This window comes from Cololabis saira, chromosome 8 (assembly GCF_033807715.1).
Source record: "Cololabis saira isolate AMF1-May2022 chromosome 8, fColSai1.1, whole genome shotgun sequence".
NCBI lineage: Eukaryota > Metazoa > Chordata > Actinopteri > Beloniformes > Belonidae > Cololabis > Cololabis saira.
Genome location: NC_084594.1, coordinates 43,276,991 through 43,290,272, shown reverse-complemented (window position 1 = coordinate 43,290,272; position 13,282 = coordinate 43,276,991). Strand labels below are relative to the sequence as shown.

At 38.7% G+C, this 13,282-nt stretch overlaps 1 protein-coding gene across 2 annotated transcripts; it reads left to right on the top strand.

Moving 5' to 3' along the window:
• The first annotated feature begins 150 nt into the window (after window positions 1-150).
• On the top strand, window positions 151-12,674 carry tfe3b (transcription factor binding to IGHM enhancer 3b). 2 transcript variants are annotated; one of them, XM_061728034.1, is made up of 9 exons: window positions 151-306; window positions 4,179-4,404; window positions 5,928-6,152; window positions 7,644-7,739; window positions 8,879-8,990; window positions 9,081-9,131; window positions 9,402-9,477; window positions 9,645-9,792; window positions 12,167-12,674. In XM_061728034.1, exons 2-9 carry the CDS (start codon window positions 4,213-4,215, stop codon window positions 12,596-12,598), a joined length of 1,332 nt encoding a protein of 443 aa, XP_061584018.1. In that variant the 5' UTR covers window positions 151-306; window positions 4,179-4,212; the 3' UTR covers window positions 12,599-12,674. The 2 variants fall into 2 exon arrangements, with proteins under 2 accessions (XP_061584018.1, XP_061584017.1); XM_061728033.1 differs by having other exon boundaries at window positions 9,075-9,131.
• Window positions 12,675-13,282: the final 608 nt, after the last annotated feature.

Here is a 13,282-nt window from a genome sequence, read left to right as displayed (position 1 = left end):
AATTTTTAAATGACAGAGGAAACTTTTTTTTGGTTTTTTATGTTGTACTCTGGTCCTTCCAACAATTGCGAATGTTTAATTTCTAGAATAAACTAGAAGATAAACCCATATGGGTTTGTAATGAAATAGCGGTGTTAAAGTGACAGCTGTCACGTGACCCAGCTGAGCGGTGACGTCATCGCGCCAGAGCAAACGTAAACAGCGGCTAGCGCGTTTACTCTTTAAACTGCGACTATAAATGGCACAGAAAACTGAGCTCTCCGGGAATCGAAGGCTATGACAACGTGAAATAAATCAACTTCCAGGGTACGTATCACTCTCCTAACACGAGTCGGCCACCGGTGTGGCGGTAAACGTGCTGGCTAGCCAGTTAGCCACGCTGCAACTTCCTACTTTTCCTTATTTACTTTACTTTGCCTTTTAGTTTGCTGCTCCTGAGACGCCAGTGTGCTGATAGCGGTACTGCTGGCGGTGGTGGTGATGAGTTACAGCTGGATCTCAGGTTAATGTGTGACAGCTGGATCTCAGGTTAAAGCCTAGCGCTGTCAGTGGGCCTGGTAAGGTTGATTTATGGTTCCGCGTTACACCGACGCAGAGCCTACGGCGTAGGGTTGTGCGTTGCCGCGTACACTACGGCGTAGGCTCTGCGTCGATTTAACGCAGAACCATAAATCAGGCTTTAGCCGTCAGCCCTCAGTGTGGACTCAACATCCTCCCAGCAGAACAAGCGCTTTAATCAATGTTTAAACAATGTTTAATCAATGTTTAATCAATGTTTATCAGCATTTCTCATGTATGTGTGTACTAACTGAGACGTGTTTTGTGCAGCGTCCAGCGTGAATGTAGGAGCTGGTGTTGGCAACAGGAAGTGGTTTCTGTGTCTCTGTTAAAACTAAAAGTTGGTTTGTTTTTTTTGGTTCGTTTATTTTTTTTTTATTTGATTTTTTATGTTTATTTTGTACTTGTGTAAAAAAAAAATAAAAAAATTCAAGAGAAGATAAGAAAACAACAAAACAAAGAATTTCATACTTTAACACTTAATATCTTAATTTACATGTGCAAAAAGGAGTAGGAAGAAGTGTAAACTTATTTAATCCTACCCCCATTCACTCATCATTTAACCTGTATTTATAAATACTCACACACTTACCTATACATACACATAGTTGAGTGTTTCTATATATTTGTACACACATGCACATATAAATATTTTTATAAATATACTTATTTACACCATAGTGTCGCTATTAACTGAATCTGCTCTATATCTATGTATATATCTACTCACACACATATATATATATATATATATATATATATATACATATACACACACACATACAATTAGCTGCCCATTTCTGTACATACATGTAAACAAATCTACCCATTCACCCAATAGTGTTATATTCAGGCCCCTATAGGCCTATAAACCCCTTCCTCTTTGTACCTTGTGAAAATCATGTTTTTATATTTGTTTTTAAACTGGTTAATGTTTGGACATTGTTTTATTTCTGAATCCATTCTGTTCCATAGTTTAACTCCACTGACTGATATACAAAATCTTTTCATTGTTGTTCGTGTTCTACGAGTTTTAAAATTTAGAGTACCCCTTCAATTATACCTCCCCTCTCTGTAAAACATTTCCTGTAAGTGAGATGGTAATAAGTTGTTCCTAGCTTTATACATGAATTGTGCGGTTTGGAATTCCTATATGTCAAAAAAATTGATTATTTTAGAATTGAAAAATAAGGAATTGGTGTGTTCACGAAAACCAGCATTATGAATTATCCTTATGCCTCTTTTCTGCAGTATGAATAGTGGTTGCACTGTGAACTTTTATACGTATTTCCCCATATTTTTTATTGAGCATTTTAGAGATTTAGAACATAGACATTCAGCCAAACATTTATACACAGAAACTTGTGCAATACAGTAAACAATATACAATTATATATATATGTATATATATGTATAAATGAATAAAATAAAAATATCTATAAAATGAATTTAGCTTAATCAAGCAAGACAGAAAAAAGGTCTCTATAATACGACAATGTGTGTTCGCGCTTTTGGTTTGACATAAGTTTAAGGGAGTCTATATATACATTAAAATCTCCAAGGAAAGCATTGAAATTTGGGAGTGATTTTGAGAATTTTGCTTTTGTGTATATGAAATTTACCAATTGCAATAATAAGATTTACTATGTAACTAATGGTTTATTGTCAGATTCAAACTGAGTGATAACATCTTTAGCCAGAATTGTTATAGAAAGGTTAGTTTTACTATGTATAAAATTCTCAAAATCAGTCCAAAACGCAGATGAGAGTGAGCAGTGATAAAACAAATGTGTGGGAGTTTCAGGCTCAATCTTACAAAAGGTGCAATCAACATCAACAAATGTGGATATTAACTTGTTACAAGGATAGATATTGTGTAAAATGTTTAAATGAATTTCTCTGATCTTATTAGAGATACAAAATGTAAAGGGACACAACCAAGCTTTACGCCAGTTTATGTTATCTAATTGTGAGTTCCAAAAACCTTTCCCCTGGGTGAAATCTTATCGTAACTATAGAAAACCTTCCTTATATGTTTGTTTGTACACTTTATGTCTGTTAAATCTAAACCTCCAATAAAACTAAAAGTTCTCACCATGCTGGTTCCTATAGCAACAGATGTCTTTCTGTAGGAGACTGATTTAAGACTAGATGGCGATATGTAAGGTTCCACATACTAATTGTAAGATAAAAGTACATCCATTTCACATTAGAAATAGAAAGCCTTTATTATCATTATACTTCTACAATGAAATTAGGCAGCAGCTCCGTCAAAGTGCACATTCTGTAAAAACAATGATTCATAGGTTTTCTTTGTGTTTTGTAAAAGAAATATTTGGACAAAAGGAGAAAGTATGTCATAAAAATACTCTGTCATGCAGAGCTTAGTCACATCTGCAGTTATCTGTTGGGGGAGCAGCATCAGAGTCTGTGACTTAAAGAAACTGAACAAACTGATGAAAAAGGTTGGCTGTGTTGTGGAGACTGGTCTGGAGATGATTGCGCAAAAAGAGGATACTTCCTCTTCACAACACACCGATTCAGCAACAGCGTCTTCAGTCAGAGGCTTCTTCAAATCTGCTGCAACAAAATATCCTTCTTGCCTAAGCAGAAAATTATACATAGCACTTACTGTATGCACACCACGAATGGTTTGAAATAGTTTTAAGCAGTTTTTTGATGGTGTTGAGCAGGTTTCATACCGAATTTTTAATAACATTTTACATAACTTTAAGTGGTGGAACCTGAGTGTCCAGATTTCAGACTGTTTCTAGATGATGCCTCATCCCGTTAAAAAGTATTAGAAAAAGAAACAAACAAACTGAATCCCTGTCTTCCTTCTCAGACGCTAGTTGCCGTTTTCGTAACATCCACAACTTTTTTGACTCTGATAAGAAGAACATGTAAGGCAAGGTTAATGGTCAAATATATTCATATAGCACATTTAAATGATCAAATTGCTTTACAATAATAAAAAAATAATAATTTAAAATCAGAAAGTAATAACACGAGCATTTAAGGAACAATAAAATTACAAGAAAAATTGCGTTACAATCCAACATCTGTCTGTGTGTCATGGTGTACTCCGAATTGAAAGCCAAAGAGAATTAATGTCTTTCTAGCATTGACTTGAACGTCTCTGAAGTGGATCCACAGCTTCAGGACTGCCACTGCAAAACTTCCATCCCCTCTGTGCTTTGGTCACATGAAGGATCTCCTGTATCCGTCTGAGGGATCCAATTACTGTTGAGTATTTTGGAATTTAAACACGAGAGCATAACAGACTGCAAATCTGGAAGTATGTTTTTGAGTCAACAAATATTAATAAACATAAACTGAGTTAACTATTCTTGAGAGTTTGTTTTTGTAAATTCCAACTTTCTTTCCGAGGACTGAGTCATGTAATCAAAACATGCCAGACATGGAAGTGTTGCCCCTACGTCCATCCCTCTGTCCATTATCTACACCTCCTTGTCCCATTTTGGGTCACAGAGATCTGCATTTGCTCTCTTTGGGTGAGAAGCAAGGGTTTACTGTACCTAGACAGGTCGCCGGTCCATTGCACGGTACTTAGAAGTGTGTTCCCTATAGTAACAGCTTTCTTTACTCTGTTTTTGTAGCTCCTTCCCTGAATCTTCATCTCCGTTGACCATCATGTCGTCGCGTGTGCTGCTGCGGCAGCAGCTGATGCGGGAGCAGGCCCAGGAGCAGGAGAGGCGGGAGGCCCAGCAGCAGGCCTCGGCCTCTCAGCTCCGAGCAACCGACTCAACGCCAGCTATTTCTGTCACTTTGCCCCCAAATGCTGCCCGTCCTCCTCCAGCACAGGTGCCTGTGGAGGTGCTGAAGGTAAGAACCTCTGTACGACATCCTGTCTGAAAAGAAAAACTGGGACACTGGAAAGTGTGAGTAGAGGGGAATGCAGTGATTTGCAGGTCATTTGTACACTATAGTCAATTAAAAATAGTTAAAAGATAATATCAAAAGTTGATGGGTAATAGTTTTCAACTCAATGTATGTAAATTTCTAATTTGGTGCCAAAAAAGTGTATACGTTTTTAGGAACCAATTGCTGTAATTTCAAAATTGAAAGGCTTTACAATTTCTTTTCTCCAAACCTTTGTTTGTTTCTTGGTCAGCAGTGGCCGGACTCTTTTACTATGGAGCCATGATGTTGTAGTAAATGCGTAGTGTGGCTCGACGTAGCCTTGCTGAGATGAGCAAGGCCTTTCCTGACATAGACTTTCACAGTGGCACTGGGTTTGCTCCAAAAACTTTAGGTATGTGTAGTAGTAATGGATTGTTAAAGCCAGGCGTACACTGTGCGATTGTCTGCTCGTTTTGAACTGATTTTCCAGTCGTGCCTCGTGCAGTATACGTGGGGTAACGACGAGAGATTAACACCTCACGACGAGCTCCCGATCACAAATCGTGTGCTCGCAAGAAAATCCAACTTGTTTGAAATCCTGGTCGCTCCTCGTGAAGGAATCGCACAGTTGAAGCAGCTGCGACCCGATTGGCCTCATCCTTTCACAGAGAGCATGCACAATAAAAAAAAAAAGACAGAAAAAGTGCCAAAACGTACGTATACAGTAGATAGTATTGGTCTAACGTGCTATAAGTAGCCGTTGCTGGCAGCAACAGCTACATATAGCACGTTAGATCAATACAACTTGCTGCTTACCTCCAGTTCTCGCTGAAGGATTGAAAGACCGTACTGCCCACGTCTGCCCAGACAATTCCTTGTCCAAACACAACGTCGTCTTTTCTTTTTGGATTTATCGCCACACAGAATGGCACAAATTGCCAAGGCAGCGCGTTTGTTTTTGCTGAGCATCTTCGGTGTCTCCCACTTCTGGGTTCCTCTTCTTCTACTTCTTTTTGACGTTGCAGTTCCGGTACACAGAAGTACAGAGGATTGTGATCGTATAGTGTGAGCAGACGGGTCGCATCAGAGCATCGGGTCGTACAGTGTGAGACTTGTGGGCTGCAAACTTTTGAACTCAGCAATCTAGTCGTGCAGTTTGAGATGGGGCTGAATCAAACGATTTAAAATATCGCACAGTGTATGCCCAGCTTTAGGTTTCTGACCTGTTGCACATTGTACCAATTCCTGGTCAGATTAAACCTGTTTATTATTATTTTTTATTTATTTTCTCCTTTCTTGTATAATTTTGCCATATTTGTTGTCCTATCCAACCTGCTTTGAAATGCTTGCTGGCATCAGATTCATACTGCTCAGAACCTTTGCAAATCATTGCTTTCTCTTATTATTTACATTTAATGCAGCATCCCACTTTTTCTTGTCTTGTTCGTCAACTACAATGGATTACTGTTGGAGCTCAGTTATTGATGAAGTGTTTAAATGGTCAGGTGCAAACCCACTTGGAGAACCCCACCAAGTACCACATCCAGCAGGCCCAGAGGCAGCAGGTGAAGCAGTACCTGTCCACCACGCTAGGGAACAAGGCTGTTTCTCACACCGTGTCCCCCGTGCTGCAGTCCAGCTCTGCCCCGGAAGCTGCAGCCGCCCACACCGCCAGCAGTGCCCCCAACAGTCCCATGGCTTTACTGAACATCGGATCCAACAAGGAGGAAGTATGGGGACATTCTTACTTCATTGCCAGACTTTCTGTGTGTGATGCACTGGTTTTATTTGCTTGTACAGCAGATTATTACCCAACATTGCCAATAGCTGCCTTCTGCAAAATCTTCAGTACATCTTTGAGGAAGTTTAGTTTTTAGTTTTAGTTTATTGTTTTGCACGGTTTTAAAAATATACAGGAAATATCAAATATAAATACTTTAGGTGCAGGAGGAGGCAAAAAACCCAATGGGCTTATTTGAAGCCTCCACTGAAAAATAAAAAATAAAATTTCATGTGTTATAAAGAACACAAGATTAACATACAAAAACAAAAAGTATAAATACATAAAAGTGATGGCAAACTAATAATGCAATATATAAATAATAAAGAATAAAGACAAAAAAATAAGTGTGTGTGAGTGTGCATGGGATATTGTTTTTACAACTTATACAGGACTGTCTCAGAAAATTAGAATATTGTGATAAAGTTCTTTATTTTCTGTAATGCAATTTTAAAAAAAAACAACAAAAATGTCATACATTCTGGATTCATTACAAATCAACTGAAATATTGCAAGCCTTTTATTATTTTAATATTGCTGATTATGGTTTACAGTTTAAGATTAAGATTCCCAGAATATTCAAATTTTTTGAGATAGGATATTTGAGTTTTCTTAAGCTGTAAACCATGATCAGCAATATTAAAATAATAAAAGGCTTGCAATATTTCAGTTGATTTGTAATGAACCCAGAATGTATGACATTTTTGTTTTTGTAATTGCATTACAGAAAATCACAATATTCTAATTTTCTGAGACAGTCCTGTATTACTTATATTAACTCCTGAGCAAATAAGAAGGTACATGTCACTATGAGTGAAACACACACACACACAAAAAAAGAGCATGGATACATATACAACCTTACATTGGGAAAACAGTTACAAAACAGCAGTCAAGTTCCTTCAAACGTCTTTATTTAGTGCCCACCGAAAATTTACCTTTGCAAGTGAGAAATTTAGGAGGATGAAGATCTAAGGATTGTCGAGTTGAATAAGAATGAACCTGTGAATTTAATTTAAAGTAACATTGTCAATAGCTGCCTTCTGCAAAATCTTCAGTACATCTTTTGAGGAAGTTAAAAGTTCAGGCCTCTGCTCATTTCTTCCTTAACTACTTTATATTTCTTGTAGAAACTGTTAAAGTCGCAGTCTCCACTGCGAGCATGCGTGCTGTTATCGTCCCTGTTTGCCTGTTATCACAATAAGATGTAAAATACTGCACCTACAGTTTAATGATGCCAGCCCTTCTGTTGTATCCTACATTCTTAGAAGGGAGGCCACTTCCAAACTCTTTGCCTGGAGTTAACAGGTTTATTTAAAGCTACAAAAAAAGACAGAACAGAACATGTATAAAAATGTGACACTTTTAAACTATTCACTATTTTCCTGTGGGTCTCTCTCTCTCTCCCTTTCTCTCTCTTTTATCTATTTTTTAAATCTAGATTGACGATGTGATCGATGACATCATAAGCCTTGAGTCCAGTTTTAATGATGACGTCATTACATTGATTGATTCAGGTCTTCTGTTGCCTAACACGGTAGGAAGAACAATGTGCTTATTTGACTGTGAATACTTTCTTTTTAAGAGCTTCCTCTTTATTAAACAGGCATAGAATAGCGCTGGATGTGAGCAGGCTGTTTTAGCACAAACATCCTACAGTGAAAGTGCTTTTTCTGTCATCCTTTTATGTGTGACATTCTGAACTCTTGGGAGTAAATACACATTTCTGGCATTTGGTTACCATTTGTCACAGAAGTGCTGGCTGGGCGGGGTAAAGCTCTGTGAGGCTGCAAGAGGAGGAGAAGCCGGGGCCGAGCGCATTATTCTCACTACATTATTCTACTTATACTACATGGTTAAAAGATTATTTGTTTGTCTGTCAGAGGTTTAAACTTTCACTGCAGGAAAAAATGGGCTTATGGTAATGCCTTTGAAAGACAAGAAAAAGGAAGAGTAGCAACAGCAGGTATGAAGGCATTTGATAAGCCTGGAAATATTTAGTTTCTGTCGTGGTTACATTTTGATATAGTGAACTATTCATTATGCATAATTTCTATGTACTTAGTGTGATAAAGGAAAACAAAGTATACCATGTTAAAAGTTATATTATAAACACATTGATGTGATTTAAAGCTGCTAGGATCCAGGGGGTGGGTGGGTAATGTCTGGGGTTATGATTTTATTTTAATTTATTTATTTATTTATTTCTGCTCTTAATTTATGTGTTAATTTTGCATTGTTATACTTAATAATATCGGCATTACTTTTTTTTTTTTTTTTTTGTTATTACATTTATCTATTCATTTTTTGTTGTTATGTATTGGTGTTTTTTTTGCACCATGTTGTTTTTTCAGAAAAAGGAAAAAAAGAAATAAAAATTTGATCACAAAAAAAAAAAGAAAAAGGAAGAGTGAGGTAAATGCCTTGTCTGGCTTTTTAAAACGGCAGCAACCTTGGCTCCGCTCCAGTATTTGAGAATTTCATATCAGGGATAAGATTTTTCTGGTGTTCTTTAAAAAGCATCATTTGTTTGACAGTAGTGCTGGATTCAGCTGAGATTCTAGCTTGATTTGGAGGAACTGGTTGCTCTAATTGAAAGTACTTTATGCAGGTAGTTTATGCAGACTTCATGAGAATCTCTCTTTACATGACCTGTGTTGTTCATTGTTGTTGTAGCTCCCAGGAAATCTGTTGGACGTTTACCACAGCCCTGGAATGGCAGCACCTACTCTAACTGTCAGCAACTCCTGCCCCGCTGATCTTCCAAATATTAAAAGGGAAATTACAGGTACAGAACTTACTGTCATACGTTTTGTTTTGATCAAAAATGTCCACATTTTGTACAGAGTCATATGCAACGTATCTTTCTAAGATGCAGATACCAAAGCATTCATGAAAGAGAGGCAGAAAAAAGACAACCATAACCTCAGTAAGTGTTCATATATGAATCTTTTATCTTTACATAAGACCAGTTTGAGTACTTTTACCTCATCAAATATGAAAAGAACTACAGTAACATCAGAAGGTCATACATTCTGTGTCAGCACAATGCAGGTATGACATGTAAAGTGTTATTTGCATGTCATACCTGCATCTGTTTGTTTAGATTTCAAGACAATCCACTTGATCTTTGTGTTCACTTTTGTCTGTCTGCTTTCCCTCTGACCGATCATCTCCAATCATCTCCGCTTGCACGCAGTTGAGAGGAGGCGGAGATTCAACATCAACGACCGTATAAAAGAGCTCGGTACTCTGATACCCAAATCAAGTGACCCGTGAGTTTCCAGGTTCTCAATTCTTTCTGCCCAGTCCCTGCATTAATAAATAATGAAGATGGAGTGCTTCAATTTCAGTATTTGGTTCTGGCAACATTTGTAAAAATGGAATCCAATCTTCTTGTCTGTGTTGTTTCCTTTCTGTGTCGATATCCCAACGACGACAGAGAGATGCGGTGGAATAAAGGCACGATTCTCAAAGCATCCGTGGACTACATTAGGAAGCTGCAGAAGGAGCAGCACAGATCCAAGGACGTTGAAATGCGACAGAAGAAGCTGGAGCAGGCCAACCACATTATGATGCTACGCATCCAGGTGGGTAGTTGTGATGGAAAGTTTACATCAACACATTCTCTTTATTTCTTTTAGTATGTAAAAACACAAGTGTATACATGCACACTTTATATACGTATTAATACACACCTCTGCGGACTACAAATGTGGCAATAATTTGCTTTGTTGAGTTAATACATACAGGACTGTCTCAGAAAATTAGAATATTGTGATTTTCTGTAATGCAATTACAAAAACAAAAATGTCATACATTCTGGATTCATTACAAATCAACTGAAATATTGCAAGCCTTTTATTATTTTAATATTGCTGATTATGGTTTACAGTTTAAGATTAAGATTTCCAGAATATTCAAATTTTTTGAGATAGGATATTTGAGTTTTCTTAAGCTGTAGAATGTATGACATTTTTGCATTACAGAAAATAAAGAACTTTATCACAATATCCTGTAATAATATACCTGCCATTGTTTATATAATAATTGCTCAGGGGTTTATGTTTATGTTTATGTTTATGTTTATGTTTATGTTTATGTTTATGTTCATGTTCATGTTCTGGATCTCTGGAAAGCGTCTAGAGACAACATCTGTTGTATTAGACGCTATATAAATAAAATTGAATTGAATTGAATTGAATCAATATTCTAATTTTCTGAGACAGTCCTGTATACATATTAATACACACCTCTGCGGACTACAAATGTGGCAATAATTTGCTTTGTTGAGTTAATACATACAAGCAAGTCTGCTTCAACTTACAGTCCTCAAATCTTTTTGCTTTGGGTGGAAACGTTTGATTTGCTCCTGAGGACAGAAAGCTCCGGCTGCTGTTTACTTGGATTGTGGGCTGAAACTGGAAGTGTCAGTTTATGTTGAAAAGGCTTGACCCCCCCCCACGGGACATCTGGATCAATAACCACCGTTAAATACAGACTGAAGACAGATGAGAGAGATCTCTCATGGAGGGCAGAAAATATAGTCATCTGACATTTACTGGTACTTAAAAACTTTATAACTTTATATAAGCAGCATTCAGCATAAATTAAATAGTTAGCAGTAAGTATGATCCCATATCATTTATCTATATGTTCCCATATATGGATACTGAAACACAAGGGTTCTAAGAGAACATTATTACTGGTGAGATTTGTTTTTATAAAAGTCACTGCAGGTTTAGATCTCACTCAGGGCCGGGGCTTCAGGGGGGTCTGGGGGGGACGGTACTCCCCCGGCCCGGGGCCCATTGGGGCCCCCGAAGCAGCAGGCCCCGCTCGGCAGGTTTTATTTTATATTTGTGGCACCACTTGGTTCAAATTAGGTATAAAGCATTGTGTAATATGTTCTGCTGAGATTTTCACTCTCTGTTAACATTAAAACAAAAATTGCAAGTGAATTTCCAAATGTATTTTGGATAAAATCGTCTATCACCGTCATCATCCATCACTTGTCAACAGAGCACAGTAATCCTACAACCTGAACATGAGCGGGAGTTAGAAACACAAAAGTGGAGCCATAAAACGCAAAGAAAAAGAAAAAAGGGAGCAAGAAAAAGCCAAATTGCCCAAACTAGACGCATATTTTGTTGGCCCTAATTCTCCTCCTGTGGGAGATGAACCTGACGTTGTTAGCAGAGATTTATCCCCGCCGCCAGAAGCTGCATCCTGGTCAGGGAGCAGGTTTACAGGTAGCTACAGTTAGAACAATCACAGACACACTGACTACGTTTACATGCAGTCAGAATTCGGGTTATTGCTAATATTCCGGTTACTGAAACATTCGGAATATTCTGTTTACATGGTAATTAATCATTCAGGATATCTGGATCAAACCAGCGACGCACGGAGAACATCATGACGCAATTACCGTCATTTCCACTTCTTCTTCCTGTATCCAAATTCAAAACAAATGCTGCTTCGCGCAATTTTTCACTCACCTTCTTGTAAATTTCGCTATCCCGATACTTTCTACCGTCTACAAATGCAGAAATGTTCATATCCTTCATTACATTTATAAAATGATTAGTCTCCTCCTCACTCCAAAAGTGTGGCGTGGTCTTGCGTTTCTCGGTGTTTATAAGAACTTCCTGGACTCTAAACACCAGGATTCCTTGTGAACAGAACATGAGCAGAAAACAAATTCCTGTTCCGTTTGATGGGGATATTCCATTTGGCGTTTACATGACCAAATATTCAGGTTTTAAAAGGAGTAACCCAGGGGTCATATTTGGGTTTTTAAAAACCCAAATATGAGCAAATTTGGGTTATTCAAGGGGGTTATTGGTGTTTACATGGCCGTGCAGGGCTCTGATATGTTCCTACTGGTCTCACTGCAGGTTTAGAAAATGGTCTTGTTAAATCCTTGGCTTATGAATGCATACGATCTGCGTGTCTGTTCAGGAGCTGGAAATGCAGGCGCGGCTCCACGGCCTGTCGGCGCCCCCCGGCAGCTCGTCGGACCAGTCCCTGCTGCAGCAGCAGCCGCTCCCTCACAGGGCTCAGTCCCTGGCTCCTCACGCAGGAGCAGCCTCCATCCAGGACCTGCTGGCGGCCGGAGCCGTCGGCCACGCGCTGCCGGCCTCCTTCCTGTCCCCGCCCTCCTCAGACTCCGCGGCAGGAGTCACCATGAGCAGCCCGCTGGACCTCGGCAGCCTGAGCTTCGACGACGCCTCGGCGCTCTACACGGACGTGGGTTTAGCAGACATTCTCATGGACGACGGGTGCACTCTGTCTCCAGAAAGGGCAGCCGAGCCGCTGCTGTCGCCTTTGTCACCCGGTGCCTCTAAAACCAGCAGCCGTAGAAGCAGCCTGGACATGGACGAGGACTTGTGATGCGTCAGTCGCCATGACGACGACTGTTCTCAACCTCACCTCTATTTATAAGACCGTAGCAGTGAACTAGCGCAAAGATCTAGGGAAAAAAAAACTACTACCAGCTCAGAATTTGAATCAAACATGAAGTTCTTAAACTGTTTTTGCCATACATACCCAGGTCACATGATTATGTCTGAGTTCATAAATTACAATCTTATAAATGGAATATTGTACAACTGAGGCATGGACCTAGCGCTACGAACATATACGTGACTAAATAGTTTTTAAGATTTCTCCGGACATTCGGAGAAGAGGGATATGATTTTAATTATGTGCTCGAGTTTATTATATTCTTATACTTGTGAGGAAGAAAAGCCGTGACGTTGTATTTGATGATAACATTGGCTTAAACGTATTCAGAGGTGCCAGCGTATGTTTTTAGTTTTTGAACTGACTGGAATCAGGGTTTGTTTGACGGCAGTGGCGCACTCGTCCGTGTTGTGTTGTTTCACCAGCAGCTCCAGAAGGGATCTTTGTAAAGTGATTTCAAACATTGTGAAATATTAACTGCATATTGTATATAAGAGAATTCATTTTGAGCATTTTTATTGCACCTTACTTTATAGCAGTCTATGCATTTTATGAAAGCTTTTTGATCGTTTTTTTTTTGTTTTGTTTTTTTTTGTCAAGGTTGCATGTACT

Coding starts and splice junctions, on each gene's coding strand:
- tfe3b (XM_061728033.1), top strand. CDS start 4,213: ATGTCGTCGCGTGTGCTGCTGCGGCAGCAGCTGATGCGGGAGCAGGCC. Junction 7,740..8,878: donor GTCTTCTGTTGCCTAACACG/GTAGGAAGAACA, acceptor TTGTTGTTGTAG/CTCCCAGGAAATCTGTTGGA. Junction 9,478..9,644: donor ATACCCAAATCAAGTGACCC/GTGAGTTTCCAG, acceptor CAACGACGACAG/AGAGATGCGGTGGAATAAAG.